This window comes from Chelon labrosus, assembly GCF_963514085.1.
Source record: "Chelon labrosus genome assembly, chromosome: 16".
NCBI lineage: Eukaryota > Metazoa > Chordata > Actinopteri > Mugiliformes > Mugilidae > Chelon > Chelon labrosus.
In genome coordinates, this window is record NC_140349.1 from 3272205 (window position 1) to 3294189 (window position 21985).

Genomic DNA, 21985 nt, shown 5'->3' on the forward strand with positions numbered 1-21985 from the left:
GAAAGGTTAAAGGGCAAACTGAGTTCTGTTTTACGATTCCCCTCCAATCACACCCCCCTCCCCTTCCTCCAAACTAACCGCAGGGTATTCTGGGAAATGAATTTCACCACTGCCTTTTTAAATAACACAACGTATTTGTTCGTTAATTCATAAATGATTAATTATATATTTATATAAATTATTAATTATATGTATATATTTCGGGATGTTATCGTTTCTTTTACCTTTATTTAACATATTTGACAATAAAAATACACGTGACAAAAAACAATATATATAAGAAAATATATATTTTAAAGACAAAAATACAAGAAAATCATAATGAAAGAATAAAAGAGTAAAAAAAAAAAAGTTTTATAAAAATACAGACAACCCTGAAAATCTCATTTACACAGTCAAACAGAAAATTACAGACTTGGTGGTAATAAACAAGTTTAAATAAATAAATAAATCCCAGCAACAGGAAACACAATATTATTCTCAAAAAAGATTATTATTAAAAAAAAATTAAAGTAATAATATAACATCTACCCATAATTATATATAATTATAGTTACTCTTCCATGAGCTACCATTATAAAAATAAGAAAAAAATATTAAAAGCTAAAACGGGTCTTTTGATCAGGCTGCATTCAGTTCCAGTCATCCCAACAAATAAAAATCTCTATTTATTTTAACATAACAGGTGCAGACAAATGAAATAATAATTTTTTAAAAATATTTCAATCAGTATTGTTGTCTTAAACCCACACGTTCATCAGTCCAATTGTTAAAAACCAGTGTTGTGTAGTAGAATTGATGTTGAAACAGCATCAGAAAGGTGGTGATTCACCTGAAAAATAAATATAAACCAGTTTCGGTGAAACCAGTGGTTTCTTAATAAATGATGATTGTAGAGTTGTAATGAAGGTGAAGATAAATAATCAGGTTTTACTTGATCCTTTCTTGGTGACTCACTGGACCAGAGCAGGTTATTATTTTATTGTAATTTCTACTTTAGTCCACTGGAGGGCGCTGCAGGCTGCAGGCTGCAATAACATACACGATACTAACTCACTGTAAATGTTAATAAGATGAGTAGAAAACTGAATCAAATGCCTGAAATGTAATATATATGCTGTAAATACGTTATTTTTTAATATTTCACTTTGCGTTCAGGACTCAAATGTTTGAATTTAAACTTTAATTTAGATCCATTTAGACTTTCAGAGACAGAACAAATAATGATGATGCGTTCAAGGTTTTTTACTTTCTTGCACAGACACAACATTTCACATCTTCTGTTTTCAGTCAGAATCAATCAACACTTCATAAGTGACAAACTTAAATAGATTTAAATAATATAACAGCTGCACATGTTGCAAATGACGAGGAAGAAAGAAAAATAAATAAAAATAAATATCTCTGCCATCGAATAGAAAGAAAAATATTAATCTGTGAATAATCTTCAACAAATTCAAGACACATTCAGTCAAACTCTATAATAAATAATATGTTGATGCCTGCTCTAAAGAAAAATAAGTTCATCCGTCCTGTCCAAGGACATTTTAATTCACAATGTGCACGTTTTCTAATTAATATGGAACTTTCTGAATTAAAGCAAAAAAATAAACAAACAACTGAAATCTGCTGCTCAAATGAAAGAGAAGAAAACATCTGTAACAGCTGCACGATAAGTAAAAAATAAAACTAAAAGAAAATCTAGTTCCGTGTTCAGAATCGAGAGCCTTCAGTTCCTGAACCTGTAGGAGATCGGCAGCAGCTTGTGCGTCTTCTTCATGGTCTGGACTTTGGCGTGCGTCGGGTCGTCCATGGTCTTGTAGCAGCGGCGGGCGTAATCCAGGAGCTTCTCCTTCGACGCCTCGAACTCCCCGACCTCCGACACCTGCGGGAACATCCCAGCTGATCTTTAATGTGGAAACCTAGAGATTAAAATCTGGGCATGAGGCTGAAACCCTGCGGAGCGAGCGCTGAGGTCGACCTTCACCTCTTGTTTAGTCCGTCTGCACAAGCAGCATAGAGTCAATATCAGAGATGCTTTTATTGTGAAACGCAAAGAACCAGATTTATTTTAGGTCTGAAGTTAATTCAAATAATCTAATCGAGTTTATTTTCATATAGCTTCCTTTTTTTTTTTTATTCTCATAGTTTGTCTCCTGACTTAATAGCACCACTGTAGCTTTGCACTTTACTTATTTTATTTTAACTTTAGTCTTTTAGTATTTAAACTGAGTCTTTTACCTTTTTCTGCACAGATCTCAGACAGAAACGTACTCACTTGTGTCCAATAATTTCACTGTTGTCCTTTATGAGAACTATGCTCACTTGACAAAACATTAGGTACACTAGTCAATATATTCTAATATAACAAACAGTCCTGCTCTAAATCCTCCTTCATGACTGTTTCTAATGTTTAGAGTCAGAAAGGTGGTGATTCACCTGGATGACCACTGGGGAGGATGGAGTTTGTGGTGATGTTAAAATGGAACTTAGAACTAGAACTAGAAACTAGTTCTGGTTTCTAGGATCTAGGTTCTAGTTCTGAGTTCTGAGTTCTGAGTTCTAGTTTCTAGTTTCTAGTTCTGGTTTCTTGTTTCTAGTTCTAGCTTCTAGTGGTTTCAAGAACTAGAACTCAGAAATCAGAACTCAGAACTCAGAACTCAGAACCAGAACTAGAACTAGAAACTAGAACCCACAACTAGAACCCAGAACTAGAACTAGAAACCAGAACTAGAACTAGAAACTAGAAACCACAACTAGAACCCAGAACTAGAACTAGAACTAGAAATCAAAGGTAGAACTAGAACTAGAACCTAGAAACCAGAACTAGAACTAGAAACTAGAAACTAGAAACTAGAAACCAGGACTGGAACTAGAACTAGAACTTAGAACTTAGAACCTAGAACCTAGAAACCAGAACTAGAACTCGAAATCAGAAGTCAGAACTCAGAAGTCAGAATTGGAACTAGAAACCAGAACTAGAACTAGAAACTAGAAGTCAGCAGTCAGAACTCAGAAGTCAGAATTGGAACTAGAAACTAGAACCTAGAACTAGAAACCAGAACTAGAACCTAGAACTAGAAACCAGAACTAGAACCTAGAAACCAGAACTAGAACTAGAAATCAAAGGTAGATCTAGAACTAGAACCTATAAACCAGAACTAGAACTAGAAACTAGAACTTAGAACTACTAAAGCTTGCTGAACTCCTGGTTTTCTTTTAGAAGCTTTAGACGTTTATAAAAGGAGAGAAATAAATATTGAAGGTCAAGTAGAGACCAGAGATAAACGATTCATCAACAGTAGAAGTTTAACTGGTCACCTTCTCTGGCGCCACCAGCAGCAGCTCAGCGATGGGGGAGGTGGAGGCCATGGTGTTGCGGTCGACCCCGTGGATCTGGAAGGCTCTGGACATGCTCCTCACCCTCTGGTAGGTGGACAGGATCTTCTTGTAGCGGATCAGAACCCCGTCCGGGTCTTTCACTGCCGAGGGAGGAACCAGACTCAGAGACATGTGGTTCGTTTGGTTTTAAACGTCACCCGATCCTCACCTCGCTGCCTCTCCCGGCCGTGGGTGATCCTGAAGATCCTCCTCATCTTCATCCTCGGCTCTCCGCCCCCTCGCCCTCTGCCCTTCTTCTTTGAGCCCTTCTCCAGCGACGAGTCCTCTTCTTCCTCCTCTTCCTCCTCCTCCTCCTCCTCCACATACTCGTCCTCGGTGTAGTAACTGTCTTCTTCCAGATGAAACTCCTGCTTAACTACGGCCACAGATGAAAATTCAGATATAAAAACAAGCTTTTCACATTAAAAGCATTTCTTTGTCTCGGGATCTTCCTCACCTGGGATGGCGGCGCTGCGTCGGGTCCGAGGTCCAGGACCCTGCAGGCGTTTGAGGGTCATCCCGGACCTGGTGGTCATGGGGGAGGGAGGGGAGGGAGAGCTAGCAGGCTGCATTTTCACCCCACGCTGAGGGTCTCCACACCACTCTGTCACTGAGCGGAAAAATAAATAAAATTATTACAAATTCATCCCAGAGTTTCTGATCTGAGACGTTTTGGCGCCTCCTCCTCTTCCTCCTCCTCCTCCTCCTCCTCACCCTCCGGGCTCCTCAGGCTGACGATGAAGCGGTCCAGCTGGCAGCGCAGGAAGTTCCGCTCTTCCTCCAGCTCCTCGATGCGCTTCTGCAGCCAGGTGTTCTTCTCCAGGGAGACGTACAGGTGAGCGCGCAGGTTCGAAACCAGGATGAACGGGCTGTACTGGGAGTGAGGAGGCTCCTGCACCACTGGCTCTGCAGGAGGAAGAGGAGGAAGAGGACATAATATAGTAGATCTGAGTTCTTCTACTTCCTGACACATCAATCATCAATGCGCTCATGTGTCGTTACGACGCGGCGTACCGTCCATCATGTGCTGGCCGTGGCCCAGATGATAGGAAGGAGGTCGCTCCATGCTCCCCTCCAGAGGGAAGGAGACCTCGTAGGCGTCCAGATACAAACCTCCGCCCGACGATGACGACGGAGCCGACGACTGCGGCATGTAGTGCTCTGACACGTTAAAATAAAAATAAAAAGACAACAGAGGATTAAATTCCAACAAATCAAGTGACACAGATCATCTCACGTCTTGTTTTGTCCTTAAATTTATATAAATGCTGCAGTCATTACTTTTTTCAGCTCAGTTAATAAACTTTTAAACATTTAAGGCTCAGTGCCTTGTTTATATAGACTAAAACACAAACTACATGGAAAGAAAATCAGCAAACAGACACTAAAATATAAATATTAAGGCATAAAAACTGATTTACTTATCGATAATCATTCATTTAGCTGTTTAAAACCTTAAAGTGACTCTGTTTTGTGCAAATCAAGTCTTAAATCTTCAGTAGTAGAGATTTTTTTTATCCAACCATATGTTTTATTTCACACGACACATGTGGTCCAACAGTTAAGGCCCAGTATTGTGTTTAAAACAGACTAAAACACAAAATACATGGAAATAAATCAGCAAACAGACGCTAAAATATAAGTATTAAGGCACAAAAGTGGATTTACTTATCAATAATCATTCTTCAGCTCTGTTAATAAATGTGTTAAGTTGCATTGATTTGCATAAATTAGACTAAAACACCAAAATACATGGAAATAAATCAGAAACAGACCCTAAAGTAGAGATATTAAGGCATAAAATGTGATTGACATGTCAGTTATCATTAATTTTTTTGGTTTAAAACGCAGAAAGTAATTCTGTTTTTTATGATATTAAACTTAGAGGATGTAAAAACACAGTAAAATAGAAATATATCCTTTCTGAAAAAGTGAAATCAAAGAAGCGTGTACCTTTGTTTTGTGTGTTGCAGATTAATTACTTGTTTTAGCTCAGTTAATAAACTTATTAAGGCCCAGAGGTTTGGATAAAATAGACTAAAACTCAAAATACAAGCAAACGGAGACTACAATAGAGATGTTAAGGCACAAACGTGCTCTAATTGATCTACCTGTCCATAATCATTCATTTAGCAGTTTAGGAGCAGGAAGTGATTCTGTTTTCCTACAAATCAGTCAAGTCGCTTTTCATCCAAACAAACGCAGCCAAACATTTGTCATTTCATTGACTTCCCTTCATCTCTGAGCTCCTACGCTTCGCTGCACACGGTGCACGCGCCGTTAAAGTGTCGTTACCTGGCGGGTTAGTCTCGTCTCTGGCTGTCGGAGGGTTCATGACCGTCAACTCTCTGTCAGGTGAGGCTACAGGTGAGTAATAAACCGAGTGTTGGGGTCAGGTGGTTATTATTTGTCTCCGCTCGTTCTGTGCGCAGTTATACTTGAGTAATACGGCCTGACACGAGCCACAGCTGCTGCTCCACGGCCGAGACCACACGCGCTCTCTGCGGCAATTACCTGATTATAAGTGGCGCCAACAGGTGTAGCACGCTCAGGTTTGCTCGCGTCACACATGCGCAGAACCGTCTCTCAAGCAAAACAGATTTCCGCTAGGCTAAAAACACACGAACAAAATAAATAAATAAAATATGTCTTTTTAAAAGGAAACAACAAGGACAATTAGTATAATTAAAAAAATATATAAAATAAAATAAATAAATACAATTTGAATAATAAAGTATTTTCAAAAATTACGTTACAGCAATATTACAATTACATATTTAATCATTTATAATATAAATTATGGTACATTAGAAGAAAGAAGAAGAAGAAGAAATAGAAATCTGTCACCAAAATACTTTATTAACACTTAATACATTTCCATCAGGCTAAATCACAAAATATTAAACTATGCTAAAGCACAAAACAATAATATTTTAAAGAAAACAATAAGTAAAAACGTTACGAAAGTAAAAAGGTAGAGCAACTAAATCCTAATCTTAGTCCGATCTTAATCTGACATAATAATATTAAAATCCTATATTTCATAGAAAGAAATAATGAAAGGAGTGAAGAAGTCACATAATACTTTATCAACAATTATTCTTCATTGGCTAAATCACATTTTTTTACATTACATTCTTAAACTGAAAAATAAAATCTCGTAAAAAAAAACATCAATAAGAATAACTGTTAAAATAATAAATAAGTTCAATATAATTATGCGAATACATTTATAAATAATATTAAAATTAAATATTATAAAAAAAATACTAGAGTTTATGAACGATCCCAAGGAAAGAAGAAGAAGAAGAAGAAGAAGAAGAAGAAAACTCAGACCGGAAGCGTGTCACCCAAGGGGCGGGTCTCAGGTAAAAGGGAAGGGCCGCAACAACGAAGGTAAACGCGGAAGTGAAGTAAAAAAACACGATAAAAACTTTAGGAAAACGTTCAATGAAGAGTTTTAAGCTGCCGACCGGACAATAACAACTAGTGAGTTAACGCGGATGTGTTCATGGTGCAAATTTAACTATCGGGATGAAGTTAACTTCATAATTAGTCAAAAATAGTCCCATTTAGCAATGGGCTCTCTGCAGCGATTGCAGGTGGTCTCCGCTGAGATGTATAAGAAATAACATAACGGATTCTATCTATTCTGATATTCTGCTGAAATCTGTTGTTACTTTCCAGATTAGTTCAAAATATATAAAGAGCTCATATGTAATGTTTTGCCAAAAAGTAAAATATTAGTTTGGTAAAAAAAAAAAAAAAAAAAAAAAAACAGGAATGGACAAGTAAATCTTTGTGTCAGTGTCTCATTGGTGCAGATTTGTGAATATGAGGCTACAGTTTTAATCATTTCTATTTATTTTAGTTGTAGTTGTTTGTAACTGTAGTTTACTGGTTGGTCAGGTGTTAACAGTCTTTTCCCTCCTCCTCTTCCTCCTCTTCCTCCCAGTTTCACCATGGGCCTGTGTGATGGTCTGTCTCACTGTAAAATAGCGCTGGCCTTCGCCGTGTTGATGGATCTGCTGGGAGGAACCGCTCTGCTGGTGGGAGTCTTCGCCGACCTGCGGATCAAAGAAAATGACTTTGGAGATTTACTGGTCTACACCGGTATGTCTGTTTGTCTCTCGCTTAACTTGGCAGTCACTTCAGTGTAGTTGTAGTAAGTCACTGAGTAAGTCACTAAATACAGTGATCTGATCAGACACATGTGTTTACACCAAAACATCAATCCATATACGGATTGATTCAGTAGAAGATGAATGCCGACAGGAGAGGATTAGAAAAAGAAAGGGGAGGAGAAGGATGAGAACATTTTTACCACAACTTTATCTCCAATACTGGAATGATTCAGTAGAAGAAGATGACCAACAGGAGGGAGGAGGAAGAAGGGGAAGAAGAAGAAGAAAGAGAAGAAGAAAAATTATGACAAAGTAGGAGAACAAGGAGGAGAAGGAGAGGTTCTTCCTCCATCTTTGACTCCAACCCTGAATTGATAGAGTAGAAGATGAACCAAGATGTCTCCACGTCTCCATCGTCTCTGTCCTCACTGATTCTAGCTGGTTCATACTGAAACTAGATCGTGAGCGGCTGAATATGATGACGTTGTAGATGTAAAGGTTGAATGTGGCCACCAGACTCACTGTGTTCATGTTCATTTCTGCAGGAATCATGAATGAGTGCAGATGATAACTGTGTTGTGTGTCCAGGAGCCCTGTTCGTGGTCATGTCTCTGGCCGGCTGGGTGCTGTGGTACAGCGGAAACATCGACGGCCTTCAGTCCAAGAAGGAGCTGGGACACATCACCAGCGCCGTCGACCGACTCGCCCGCACCCTCAGCCGCAAGATCCGCCCGCACAGGAACCACCCCTGAGCCCCCTGGACGTCAGCGGCCCCTTTCATTTTAAAAATAATGTGATGATTAGTCAGTGTTAATATTATAAAGGAAGAACAAACTCAAGTGTTACAAGCTTGTCCAACATTTCAGCTCCTAGTTGTACTGTTCAGGTTTTATTCTGAGTAGTATTTGTATTTTTTAAAGTGTTTCTGACTGTTACGTATTAAAGCATGAGCCTCTGGTTGTATTTCAATAAAAATCATTTCATACGTCATAACAAAGTCTGATTTTATTACATCTCCTTTAATCCATTTTATTCTATAGACCTCCTACATAATCAATACTTACCTGAAAAAACATGTTGTACACAATTATAGACTTGTCATCTGCCCCCTAGTGGGTTCATATGTGCACTGCAGTCAATAGCTTTTGGCAGCCATTTCCAAAATAGCTGCCTTAATTGACTTTAAAATGAAATTAAGTCATTAATTAATAAAAAATACAATAAAATATAAATTTAATAATATAAATAAAAGTTTCTGTTAGAAAAAGGTAATAGAGGAAGAATACAACTGCAGATAGAAGTTCAAGAGATATTTATTTACCCTGTATATTTACTGATTCATTTAGTGGGTCCGGATAATTTCCTGTCGGTGGGGGATGAATTAATTAATTTCTTCTGTTCTGTAAATTGCCTGCAGTGACCTCTACTGGTGAGCAACAGCAACTACAAAAGCAACTATCCACCTGTGGCAGTTTAAAGAGTGTTCAGAGGACATTAATGTCACAAAAGAAGAAGTTATAAATGAAATAAATACATATATATGGGATTTAACATGAGTTGTCTCACTTTAGAAGGAGGCGAAAGGTACTTTCAGTTAGAAAAGTGAATGGTTTGCTTGAAATTTCAAAATTTTCATAGACATAAACAACATTATTCACATTCAACAGATTCTTTTGTGCTTTTGTAGTTTCTAGTCTCTGTAGATCAATAAATATAATATTAATCTTATATTCAGAGTTTCAGATTAGGCAAATTAGTCATCTAAATCTTTTCTTAGTTGGTGTTTTTTGTTATTTGTCCTCCTGAACAGCATCCTTAAAAAGCCGAGACTTTGAGAGCGACGCGGCAGATTCTCCCTCCACTGGAAAAGGAAACCTCCTGATCTGATTCACCTCTCACCTTAGCAGTAGATTACTGTCTCCGATCATTTAAACTTACTCTGACAGAATAAAAGCAAGCGATTGGATCCTGTTTAGATATATTTAAATCTCTGTTAAAAGATTCACTTCAATTGCTCCTCTTCACCTGAGCTGACCCGGCGGTTTAAGCTCCCATGATGAGGGAAACCTAATGGATTATATCTAAAGCTCGGAAAGTATTTACCACTGCTCGTATTTGACCTTTGGCTTCAGTGTTCCTTGAAAGCTCAGCGAACATCCTCAACACGAGGAGGGTATTCCCCCGCAGACAGTGACTGCACAACTAGTAATGGGATTATGAGGATCGCTGTCCTCATAGTGACTTCTGATAGCCTGACGAGATGATTGATTGCACCCTTTTATAGAGATAAAGTGGAAAACGTCATGTTCTACTAAAATAAATTGCTCTGAGCAGCAAATAATAGTAAAAACTTAAGATAAAAATCCATAAAGTCAATATAACAACACATATAAAACGTGATGCTCATGAGGAAGTCCCCAAAAAAACATGTAGTTCCTTAAGTGGCCACTAGATGCTAGCTTCTAAATGTGAGTCACCCTCCATTGACCTCGATAAAACTTTACAGCAGAAGTCTCTACAGCTAATTTATCCAACTGTATGCAGGGATAATTTTTATACAACTATAGACTGTATACCTATTTTGCAGCCAGCCACCAGGAGGGACTGCATAATATAGGTCATATAAGCCCCGCCCCTTCCATGCACTAAAGTGCCTAAGTACAGTCAAATTGTCAAGGAGGGTTTCTGTCATTTTAGGTCGCTCGTTTTAGTTATTTGAAGCCATAGAAACAGGAAGTGACATCATGATGATTGACAGTTTGTCCTGTCAGAGTATGAGAGTTGGAAAATAAATTAATAAATTAATAAACGTAGCGTATAGTCCAACATCGCTACCGAGCGAAGCGTTAACCAATCACCAGTGAGTCTAGAATAAGTGGGGGGCCATCGATTACATTTTTGGTGATAATTATTTTCTCCCTGCTCTCAGAGAAATTCAACTAGAGTTATGTCTGTTCAAAAAAAATAAATAAATGCCCCAACCCTGTGGAGATTTAATTGCACACTTCCAAACTGATCGATAACTTACTGATTGGGGAGAGATCATATCTTATTCTTGAACGGTTTAACAAAGCTTGACAACAGATCAGTATCCCCCTCTGCCAAGTGAGACAAAGATTTTTGATCTACATGCAAACATCCTGCAGTAGTCCCTCCTCTTTACGTCATACTGTCTTTGGCTGACTGTTGACTTGACCTCTCTTTACTCCTCTCCACTAGTATCCACGCTGGAGGCCGTGGTGCCGCGTCAGAGCGTCCAGATTAGCCTCTTTGTTTCCTCAAGGTTCGGCCAAAGAGTCATGCTAATACCTCTTAGCTTCGCTCTGGTATCAGATGATTTTCCATTCCCTTTATCATCTTCTGTCTGGACTCTGTCGCTGCCAAATCCTCCTTACGCTGCCTGGCATCATCTCCTCTGCTGCTTGTATCTGTCTCTATCTCATTTCAGTCTCCCAGGGGAAAGGTTCTTCCCAGGAGCCAAGGGACGATAACGTCTAATCCGATAAATCCAGACTCTTTAGCATCTGAAACCAGAAGGGGAAAATCCTCGTTCTAAAAGGGGAACGATAATGGGCAAAGGACAAGGTGTAACACGGCAGCTATGTTGCACAGCTTCATCTATGCAAAATATCAGAGCGGAAATAAATGTTTGATTCTAATTTATTATTGATTATGCATGGGAAAGGAGATTAAATGCTATAATTGATCAGATGAGCCAACATATAATACATAAAACACAGGTAACTGGACTTGTTAGAATTTTCTTAAAGACCTTTCGCCACTTACCTGTAATTAGATGACGTTATTCAACCTGTAAGTGAGTATTGGGTTATTATAGACAATAGTCATGTCAGTTTCTGGTTGGGTTTCGAAAATAAAAACCTAAACTCTCCTACCAGTCATTTAGAACTGAAGAAAACAAATGGACGAGTGGTGAAACATCTTTATGAGGGCTCAAACATGTCCAGTTGCTTTGGTTTTAGCGTCATTTTTACAAAACATAACTAGAGAAAAAGTTGTTGTACCACAACCTTGGGTCAATTACATTGCGTTTAAGTGTGCTATATAAATAAACGTGACTTGACTTGACAACCTGGTGACTGGAAATCCTTACAGACCTACATAAAATATATAAAAAGAATCCAAAGGTCCTCTAAAAGTTGTGAAAAGTGTTGCCTTTCTGCAAAAAAATCTGTTTCGGTTAAAACGAACTGCAGCAAAATAGCTTAGCAGTCAAGCTAGTGGGAAAATAGAAATAAATCATCAAATTTAACCTCTGTTCACTTTACTTTTGTTGTGTTCTAGGAGTTAAAGATACTATATTCATATCTGGGATACTTTTTATTGGTAGTTTCAGATTTATTTGTTTTAGATTCAGGCTAAAGTTTTCCCTCCAAAAATGTCAAATTGGCGCAAAATCACACAAGGCCAGCCTGGAAAAAAAACCCCCAAAAAACACAAAAACAAGTGGAGAGGATCACTGAGCATTTCTTAGTGTTAATTTCTAGTTTCAATTTTGTGATAAAATCAGTAAAATTGTGTTGTGAAACATCCCAAACTGCAACTAACTCAAGCTAGCTAACATTAGCAGCCACTAGCTAGCAGCCACACCAGAGCATGTGATTCTGTAGCACATCATCTCAAAATCATAGTCGGTTTGTTGAGTGCATATGTTTTTATTCGTGTTTCCTTTCTTTTGTATGATAAAGGTATTTTTAGTTCTCCAGTCCCTCTGGAGGAGCTCTGCAGGGCTTCAGCCAGCCAGATGGTAAAAGTCCAGATCACCTGTTCGCTTGTCTGTTCCAAGAGCGAGGGCTCAGCACGTCAGCACGGGAATTAAGTTGTTTTATTTAATACATAAGAGAGATCAGCAGTTTGCCAAAGACGCTTAAGTTGGGACAAGGCTCTATACTTGTATCAAAAGAAAATCGATGCAGCTCCGACGGACCTAAAAGCTGCAGGTGGACGGGTTGTCTGCCGCCGCTTATCTCATCTTAATCAGCCTGAGTCAGAGTTGTTGTAGTTGGTGGAGATATAACATGACAGAGATCTGAGTTTACAACACTTCTAATTCCTTCAGTTAGCTCAACGTCACATCTAGAAATAAAGGCTAAATGAGTAAAAATCCAACTCTTAAAACTCTATAAAAACATGCTTAAAATTTCACATCATCATTGTGAAACTTAAGTTCTGAAGCAGTTTTCGTGGTGCAGAAGGTCGCATTGTCTCTAAATAACATCTGCATGAAGATCAGGACCAGATTCCTCAGCAGAACTTTGCATTGCAAGAAGACTATTAATGTTATTCCCTTCACCTGTCGTTGGTTTTAATGTTATGGCTGATAACTGTATAACTACATAAGTATCTGATCCATAATAAGCCACAGTGAAATCTAAATGGTGGTTAAAGGCCGTGACCTCTGACCTCCTTCCCTCCAGACTGTTTCACTACAGTAGAGCAGATGGTGGATCAACTCTCAGTTAAGAACATTGGAAGGAACAGACTCAGCCCCCACTACATTTAAACTGATAAGCCCCCCCCAAAAAAAACATCCAAGGTTTGGACAAGACTCACTTTGGCTCTGTCGCTTGATCACGTTTATATTTTACACCAGATAAAACCTGTAGCTCTAATCTAGATGCTGATTATTCCTACTTTCTTTCTTTCTTTCTAGGTGTTAATAGAATAATAAGAATAAGAAAAACCTTTATTTGTCCCTCAATGGGGAAATTGCAGAAAATAGTTTCTGAGGATGTGGTTTGTTTTGTTGTTTCTATTAGTGTTTAATTGATTACTCAACTTTGATTAATTAGCTGCAATAAAAGACGTGGGGTATTTTCATTTCTTTTATCATCAGTAATTATCAATGAAAATAAAACCAGAACTGACTACATGTTGACAGAAAAACAAGCTGCCATAACAAAACATGAAGCTAAACTATGTCCATGAGCAAAGGAACCAAATTAAACTATAAAACTAAATAAAATCCTGTCGATGCTAAAGATTTAATGTCATTTCAAATAACTCAAATTTCCAACAGTTCTTGTTAAGTCAGGCGTCATTGTCAAAAAAGGAGTAAGATAAGAGTTTTATACAGTCTGAGTTTATTAATGTTTATCCACATTTACAGTATTTTGTTTCTCATTGGGCTGACGAGGGTTCACAGCGTCTCTGTCTTCATGTGTCTCCTTCTGATTTAATAAACACCTGAATACGTGGATTCACACAAGCGCCGCCGCGGCTCCGCCTCGGGACAATCCCGTTTAATTGACTTATCTCAGCAGGTGGAGGCTGATTTCCTCTACCGCCCGCAGACACAGCATCACTGTTTGTCCTGGACTCCTCAGCTGATCCCACAGGTAGGACACAAACAGAGCTACAAAAGTATTTAGCAGCGTTCAAATGAAGGGAAACACTTTTAAATGAATGAAAAGCTGCATTTTGTTTTTGTTGATGAGTTTGTAAATGTGTGCATTATTGCCTACGTACATGTGCACTAATTTGCTCTTGATTCTTGATTTAGTTCAAATCAGGAACTTTGATGATGAAGCCTTGTTGAAGAAAACACTGGCATACCTGAATAATCTTTAATTTACCTATAACCTTATTAGAATTTAATCTGTCTTTATATTTACTAATTCAATCATGATCAAATTGTTAATGAGTCTGTTAGTCAATATAAATTTTAATCGCGATTAATCGACTGATTTCCAATAGTGCGATTGATTGCAAATTAATTTTGAAGAAGTTTTTCCACTTTAAATGGATATTTTTCAAGTTTTGGATACTCTTGACAACATTTTAGTGGATTTACTTCACATTAAATAGTTTAGTTGAGGCATTTAAGGCTTTAAGAGGCATTTTACATTAAAAAACTCAATAGAGCATTTTTTTTTCTTTTAATGTAAGTGTGTGCTGCTTTTTTGTACTTATTCTTTACGACATAGTGAGCCAGAGGCTATTGTGAAACCCCTTGAAGACACCTCCTTAGTGGATATTCTTAGCAATGGTTTGTGGGTCGACCCCCTTATTGGTCTATGTTCCTAAAAATAAACACTGCCATTTAGTGCACAACAAAAAAAAAATAAAAAAAGAAAAGAAAAAGAGAGTAAGGTAAAGATTAATTTGGAGAACGACTAGAATGAAAAAGCCCATCTGTGCTTGGTTGGTGTATATTAAAGCAGGCTTAAGACTCTAGCAGGGCAAAAATGTTTTTGAGTTTACTTTAATGTTTCATTTTATCACCTTAAAACAAGTAAAAATGCATAAAATGAAAACTGAAAATCCATATTTCCAGGGCTCAATTGAGAAATCTTTTTTGATGATATTATTATTTATTGACATAGTTACAACCTGGCGTACTGCTCCTTTTAAAATAACCCACTTGCAAAAAGAGAACAAGGTCATTCTTGGTGAAATATGAATTTGGAGAAACACTTGAATGAAAAAAGCTGATCCGTGCTTGGTTGGTTGTACACCTTGGTTGGACATCGAAAATTAAAGCTGAAAAACTCGGCCATGATGCATATTTTTAAGGACTGACCAAGAAATGTACAGCACATAAGCATTTTCTTCACATTTTTGGATGTTTGTCAAAATGTGCCATTTACTACCAGGTTTACTGCGTATTTTTAAAACATGCTGTTGCTGTCTGCAGCACTGCGCTATAAATAGCGATAAACAAGACTTCACCTTTGTCCTGGGCTGAACCTCTTCCATGGCACCTCTCGTTGGTATTACTGATGGCTGATTGGCTTAATGAGCTTACCGAGCCACTTCTGCTCTTTTCACAGCATTTCATTTTGTGGACTGGAGTTGCAGGCCAGGACCAAGATCAACAAGGATACTGAAGTCTTCTGTTCACCGCTCAAAGTAGAGGGGTCCTAGGCTGTAACTGTGTGATAATAGCCCCAAATAGAGGCAAGGGCTGCAAGTTCACACTCTGATAGAGCTCTAAATCATCTCCCAACACCAGCAGCGATGGGCAACAGCAAGAGTGGCGCCGTGTCCAAGGAGATCCTGGAGGACCTGAAGCTCAACACCAAGTTCACAGAGACTGAGATTGCCCAGTGGTATGAGAACTTCAAGAAGCAGTGTCCAACGGGCCGCATCTCGAAAGAGGAGTTTCAGAGCATCTATAGCAAGTTTTTCCCAGAAAGCGATGCCAACACGTACGCCCAGCATGTCTTCCGGTCTTTTGACACGAATGACGACGGCACACTGGACTTCAAAGAGTACATTATTGCCCTCCACATGACGTCGACCGGGAAGACCACCAGGAAACTGGAATGGGCCTTCTCACTGTTCGATGTGGACAAGAACGGATACATCACCAAGACGGAGGTCAAGGAAATTTGCACGGTGAGTTTTTGGAAAAAGATCCAGTCATAGTGACTGGCAAACTCTTTGGCTGGGAAAAGCCAAAGGTTGGGAAAAGTGTGGAAACTTCTAGTTGAGAACCTCTACATTAGCTGGAGAAGACTAAAGTATACACAGTAATATTGCAGTATTGCAGAAATTTCTATTTTTATTCTATTTTTCTATTTATTTATTTTGATAAAAATATGATGCTATGATGGCATGGCAACAACTTTACAGTCAGCTGTGGACATAAAAACAACATTAGGAATGTTTTTGTTTTTGTTTCAAGTTTCTGCATGAATTTGAGCAAAACCAATAATAGAAAATGTCATCATCTGCATACAAGTTGATATTTGAGTGTCTTTTAAAAGTTACTGGATATGAGCAGCCTCTGCGGACCAAACTAATGGGTAAAATGGTTTGAAATTTTTTTTGGGACCTCAACATAACAAAAATAATGTAACTAATGGGTAAGTTAAGACCTTGATGGATGAATTAATGGATCTATTTTTAAATCGTGAAAAGCATGAAGAAGAGGAAGATCAATAGTGAAAATTTGCAGATGAGGAAACTATTCCTAATATTTAAAAACCAAGAATGTGATCATGATGTCACAAATTCAGGCTGTTCTACTCCTGCTTTGTTCACCAGCCTGATCACAAGCCTGATGCCAAATTTATTTTTAAAAGTAAAAGCTCCTGTACATGTCTTGGCGCCAGTTTTGTTAGGTAACCTTTTCTAAACACAGGATTAGTCTTTAATCGACTCTGATAAACAGTTTAGGATAAATTTAGGCCTAAGCTTGCAGGGAGCTTGGAGAATACATTTATAGAATTAAGGTAGAATGTGATTGTTGATTGCGCAGCTAAAGAAGTAAAATGTGATGACATACTAGGTGTTGGTTTAATAAAACATAGAGAGCTGTATCATCTGCGTACATGATGATTTGGGAGATGATTATTTTAGGGGCCTCTGCAAAAATACAAAAATAACAAAAGTTATTTGACAGTGGCAATGAAAATAGGGTTTTATGGCAAGTTAAATATATATATATATTCAAATATGCAGTAGTTATAGATGAAACAACTGAAGAGAACTGGCATTCCTTATTTATTTTATGATTGTTAAATGTGACTATTCAGTGTGCCCTGGAAAGTAAAATGCTGTTGCTTGATACGAAGGTTAAGACAGAAACAGAAACAGAAACAGCATCGTATAATATGTGAGTGTCAACACCACTGGAGTATTTAATTCAAAATGAAATCACTATTTCACCTGCAGCAGGCCTATTTATAGCAACCACATTTTAATTTACAAGATTAAAATTGGTTGATTAATCCGTGGCACTGCTGCAGTTTGTTCTTGATGTGGGATTTGAATGCGATGGTTACGAGTTCATTGTTGAAGAATTCATTAATCATTCATTAGTTTATTCTTCTGTAGTAGCCAACTTGGCTCTTGGGTAATTATTAATGCATGCAAAAAATAAATGTTTCAACAGTGAAAAGTGAGTTTTTTCTGCTGCAGGCCATTTTCAAGCTGATTCCCAAAGATGAACTGGCTAATCTGCCCGACGATGAAAACACAGCAGGGAAGAGGGCAGACAAACTCTGGAAGTTCTTTGACAAAGGAGACGATGGTGAGATAAATACACCATGAATAGAATTTAATATAAATAAAACTTTGACTTGACACAAGAAAATCCTTAAAGCAACTGATTTCTTTCGGATTGCAAAGGTACAGTCACATTTTGTCCAATAAAATTGCCGCCAAACACTCAATAGAGATGACCAATAACTAAATATTTATTGCAGTAAATATGAATTTTGAAACTGCTTGAGCTGTTTAGAACAACGTCGAGATTGAAAAGTGATGTATGGTGTTTCACAGCAATTTTGTGGCATAGTCTGGCTATTAGCACTAGCCCTTAGCTGCTGTTAGCCTAGCCACCATAGTCAGATCAGGACCATGTTATTAAATGTATATATACTGCCACCTTTATAATTCAAAGATAGCTTCTATCTATGTAACATAATACCAAAAGGTCAAATCCAATCATATCTATGCCATCACAAAGTAAGTTTAGTGAATGGAATTAACACAAGTGCTAAGTCAGACTGGTTAAGTGGCCAAGCTAACAACAGCTAAGGCTAGTGCTAATAATCAGCAGGACATAAAGACATTCAGACTGAGAATTTACTTTACTGTCATCTCACAAACATCACAGATGAAAATGTATGCCACCAGTTTGCCAATTTTTGATCTTGGCGCAATCCATCAAAATGGAAGAGTATCTGATTCACTTGACTGTTTTATTAGCAGACGCTGACTGACGCTTAATCATTAATGACATGTTAACCCATACTTGAAAACTGAACATGTTCTTTTTTTCTTTTGTCCAGAACGAGTTGCGGAAGGCGAATTCATCCAGGGAGTGTTGGATAATGACGACGCCCTTCGTTTGATTCAGTACACGCCGTTAAAGTAACTGCAAAACAGAGTATCTGAAACTTTCTCCAGTCCCGTCTTTCTTCTTCATTGAAACTGCAATAGATGAAACACATTCTAACACCTTGTTCATTAGTTTAACCTGTTACCACCATAAAATATTTTTTTCTCCCAAGTTTGCCGATGTTATCATGGGCTGTTGCGTTTTTTTAATCCCTGACCGACATGTAGCTCATGGTGCAACTGCAGTAAGTGGAGGGGGTGCCATCATTATTATTATTATCTAATTTTGCGTCTTGTATAGTTTTTCCATGTGGCAAAATCCTGCAAGTGTGATGTTATATTTGAATAGTGATGATGGAGAATAGGTTTGTTCATGTACAATAACATATAAAACTGTGTGTGTTCATCCTGGACTTTCCCTTCACAATAAATTCAATAAATCAGAACTATTCAATTTTAATAAATGATAATAATAATAAAAAAAAACAATGAGTCCTAAAGTCTGTTTTGTGCTGATGAGAATCAACTAAAAACCATTATGGGGTTTTGAAGTTAAAACTTTGCTAAATAAACAAAGCTAATAATTGTGTTAGCAAGGTAGCATTTCTACAGCAAAAGCTAATTTAATTCCAAGGTCTGTTTAGGATTAATAGAAACTAAAATATGTTAATAAAAACTAAAAACCATCATGTTTTTTTTTTTACAAAACTGAGCTAAATGTACAAGACTAATAATTATTTTAGCTACTTCAGTAGCATTTCAAGCTAGCAAAATTATGTTACATTCCAAAGTCTGTTCATAAAGTTCAACATATTCAGTAGAAACAATGAAATTGTAATAAAAAAAAGGTTCTCAAAGTATTTTAAGCTGATGTTATGATAAATTAAAAACCATTTTTTTTTTACGTTAGTCCAAAAAACTGAGCTAAGCGTACAGGGCTAACAGTTATTTTAGCTAGGAATGCACTTCAGTAGCATTTCTAGAAATTGTCAGGCAACAAAATGACTTTAATAAAAACTAAAAAAACACAATTGAAGCCACTGCAGGGATGTGAGGGTAATCCAAACACATAAATCCAAAAAGAAACTGCTGAAAAAAAACAAAGACAAACCACAAGGCAGTAAAACAAATAGGACAAGGGAGATATAACAGACGAACAAAGGGAAAGGCAGGGTTATATATACACATGTGGGTAGTGGGGCTAACGAGACACAGGTGAAACTAATGGGAGAAACCAATCCAACAATCAAAGGGGAGAAAACACAGGAAGTAAAACAAGACTAAAAACACCAATGAAGAACTTTACAAAATAAAAACAGGAAACACAAGGAAAACCAAACAGGGTCACAGGAAATACTTAAAATTCAAAGCCATGACTGTTAGCTAGCAAAGTATGTTCAGTTCCAAAGTCTATTTGTGAAATTCAATAAATAAATAAAAAGTAATTGTATTTTCGGATAATTTTAATTAGAATAGCATGTTAGCCTGATGACTTTTTCTAATTAGATCAGTGTGTTTGCAGATATTTGGACAATAGTTAAAGATTTGTACGAATAAAATGTGATATGGACAAATTCAAGGGCAACTGGACTCGTAGGGTTTCTTGAAGACAGATAATGCATTATTTAGAGGCTGCGTTTGGGTGCCCCAGTCACTCCCACTACATGGATATACCCAGGGCTCCACTGGATCTAAATATCGTCCGAATGACTCCAAATGACACCAAAGTTATATGGGTAAGTAAACGACGGTATTTTATGCCAGAAATAAAATCCAGGTTGTAAAATGTGTTTGGATAATCTTAATAAAACTAAAAGTAAAGAGTCCAGTTTAATATGGTCCTAGCTCTGTGAGTCATTGGCTTCCCCTTTGCTCTTTTTCTTATCAAACAGACACAGGAAACAACTATCAATCAATGCATTGTTTAAATGCTTGGAGGCATCTTGTTTATCTCGTACCATAGAAGAAGAGTCAAAGGATTCATCCTCCCTTCCACCATGAAAGTCAAAAAATTGCTGAGCAGCTTTAGTCTACACCAAAGTGAAGGACTGAACAGCCATCCGATTTCTCATGGGTAAAAACTGTAAACATGCTATATACTGCAATAGCTTTTATAATGACAGTGCACGCATTAATAATTGCCCTTTCCTTAATTTTCTGGTGCATGCATGTGCTTAACCTCCTTTTTTTCATATATATATATATATTTTTAATTAAGGTACAAAACTACTCACAGGTTAATCTCTAATTGTCTTCGGCTGTAGTTCCATTAGTGCCGAGAAAAAACAGAGAAATTACATTTGAAAAACTTATCTGCGGGATAATCCTCATATCCCACTGAGAACAGTTCTGATTAGGAACAGTTCCCTCTGTTTGCTGTGAGGTCTGCGGATAATCCAGAGAAACCAGGACATTGTTTCTGGAGAGAAATGTTGCAGTGAGGACCCTGAATTGTATTGTTGTAACCTGAATATCATGCCACTAATGGGACTTTTTGTTGCAGGGTAAAGGTTTAAACCAGCAATATTATTTTGCTAATCTTTGAAACAGCGTTCATCTTAAAACGTTCTTCTTTTGTATTTTATATTTATTTATTTTTCTAAATCCCTTTGATTTGGGTTCCTAGAAATAAAAACCAAACCATTCTTTCTTCCCTCAGTCTCCAGATGTTGTGTTCAACAACTGTCACCACCTCCTTAAGTTACGCAAGACAAACCCAGATAAGGGCCTCGATGCAAAAGATTAGTATTGTTTTCTAATAAAAAAAAAACAAAAGACCCAGTTGTTTCAAGTCTCGTTCCACTTTCTTTGAGACGTCGGTCTTGTTTGTGAACGTACACACAAGTTGCATATTTCGTTAAGAATTCAAATGATTTAATTCACAAAAGACAAAATTTAACCCTGACCAGGTAAGACGTTCATCCAGACAACAATATCATAGTCTCCTGAACTACATTAACCAAATACACAGAACAAGTACATGAAATAAATAAACAAATGTGTATGGATTAACACAAACTGTGAATAAGAAGCTAATATTTTTGCGAAACTGAAGCCTCTGTAATCTTTAAAATATTCAAAATAAAATGGATACAAGAAAACAGAAGCACATTCTCCCCTTACTTAGACAGTTGTATAAGTGTTGTATAATTCAGCCTCTTAATTTATATTTTTAATTACTCTCCACATACTGTTCAGTGACCTGACAGTCCGCTTTATCTCTGCTTCCCTGCCTATGTTATGTCAGTCTCTCTCTCTCTCTCTCTGCTATTCGCCTGACTGGGGAGATTATAGACATAATCTCCTGTCCAGCATTTGAAAGCATCTGTCTAAACATCCAAATCTCTCTGTTGCTGTAATCTTTGATCCTTGTGTTTTCTTTCTTTCCTAGATGTGCTGTATCTGTATCTCAGAGTCCATCCACGCTGGGCTAAACACAAAGCACAACCAAGGCTTATGGGAATTTAGTTAATTCTGGAAGCGCTGGACAAATGTTGATTGGTGCAAGAAGGAAAATGAAGGGATTACTAAAGTTAGTAGATTTCCAGAAAGTTTTTATCGAATCAATGCAGCCAGGCGATTTTGAGACATTTCAGTAAATATTACCAGTTTTAGCTTCACGGGGAAGCAAGAGGAAAAACTCAAGGATCACCAAAGTCAGCCGAGTT

At 37.5% G+C, this 21985-nt stretch overlaps 4 protein-coding genes across 4 annotated transcripts in view; 2 read left to right on the forward strand and 2 right to left on the reverse strand.

Moving 5' to 3' along the window:
* Positions 1-1186: 1186 nt before the first annotated feature.
* LOC311501061 (coiled-coil domain-containing protein 106-like) lies at positions 1187-5826 on the reverse strand. The gene is made up of 7 exons (XM_084562718.1): positions 5677-5826; positions 4396-4542; positions 4096-4287; positions 3839-3991; positions 3551-3757; positions 3322-3482; positions 1187-1885 (listed from the first exon to the last, which is right to left on the reverse strand). The coding sequence occupies exons 1-7, from the start codon at positions 5714-5716 to the stop codon at positions 1730-1732; spliced, it is 1056 nt and encodes a 351-aa protein (XP_084418844.1). The 5' UTR covers positions 5717-5826; the 3' UTR covers positions 1187-1729.
* A 906-nt stretch (positions 5827-6732) lies between these two features.
* On the forward strand, positions 6733-8490 carry tmem238a (transmembrane protein 238a). The gene is made up of 3 exons (XM_084562855.1): positions 6733-6777; positions 7337-7494; positions 8094-8490. The coding sequence occupies exons 2-3, from the start codon at positions 7344-7346 to the stop codon at positions 8255-8257; spliced, it is 315 nt and encodes a 104-aa protein (XP_084418981.1). The 5' UTR covers positions 6733-6777; positions 7337-7343; the 3' UTR covers positions 8258-8490.
* Positions 8491-15082: 6592 nt separating this feature from the next.
* On the forward strand, positions 15083-18401 carry LOC311500897 (recoverin-like). The gene is made up of 3 exons (XM_084562526.1): positions 15083-15866; positions 17394-17505; positions 18269-18401. Exons 1-3 carry the CDS (start codon positions 15486-15488, stop codon positions 18352-18354), a joined length of 579 nt encoding a protein of 192 aa, XP_084418652.1. The 5' UTR covers positions 15083-15485; the 3' UTR covers positions 18355-18401.
* A 3366-nt stretch (positions 18402-21767) lies between these two features.
* The window catches only part of LOC311501679 (germ cell-specific gene 1-like protein), a 6592-nt gene continuing 6374 nt past the window's right edge, over positions 21768-21985 (reverse strand). The window contains exon 6 of the mRNA XM_084563640.1: positions 21768-21985. This exon is cut by the window's right edge and continues 1689 nt beyond it. The gene's annotated coding sequence lies outside the window, so the exon portion shown is untranslated.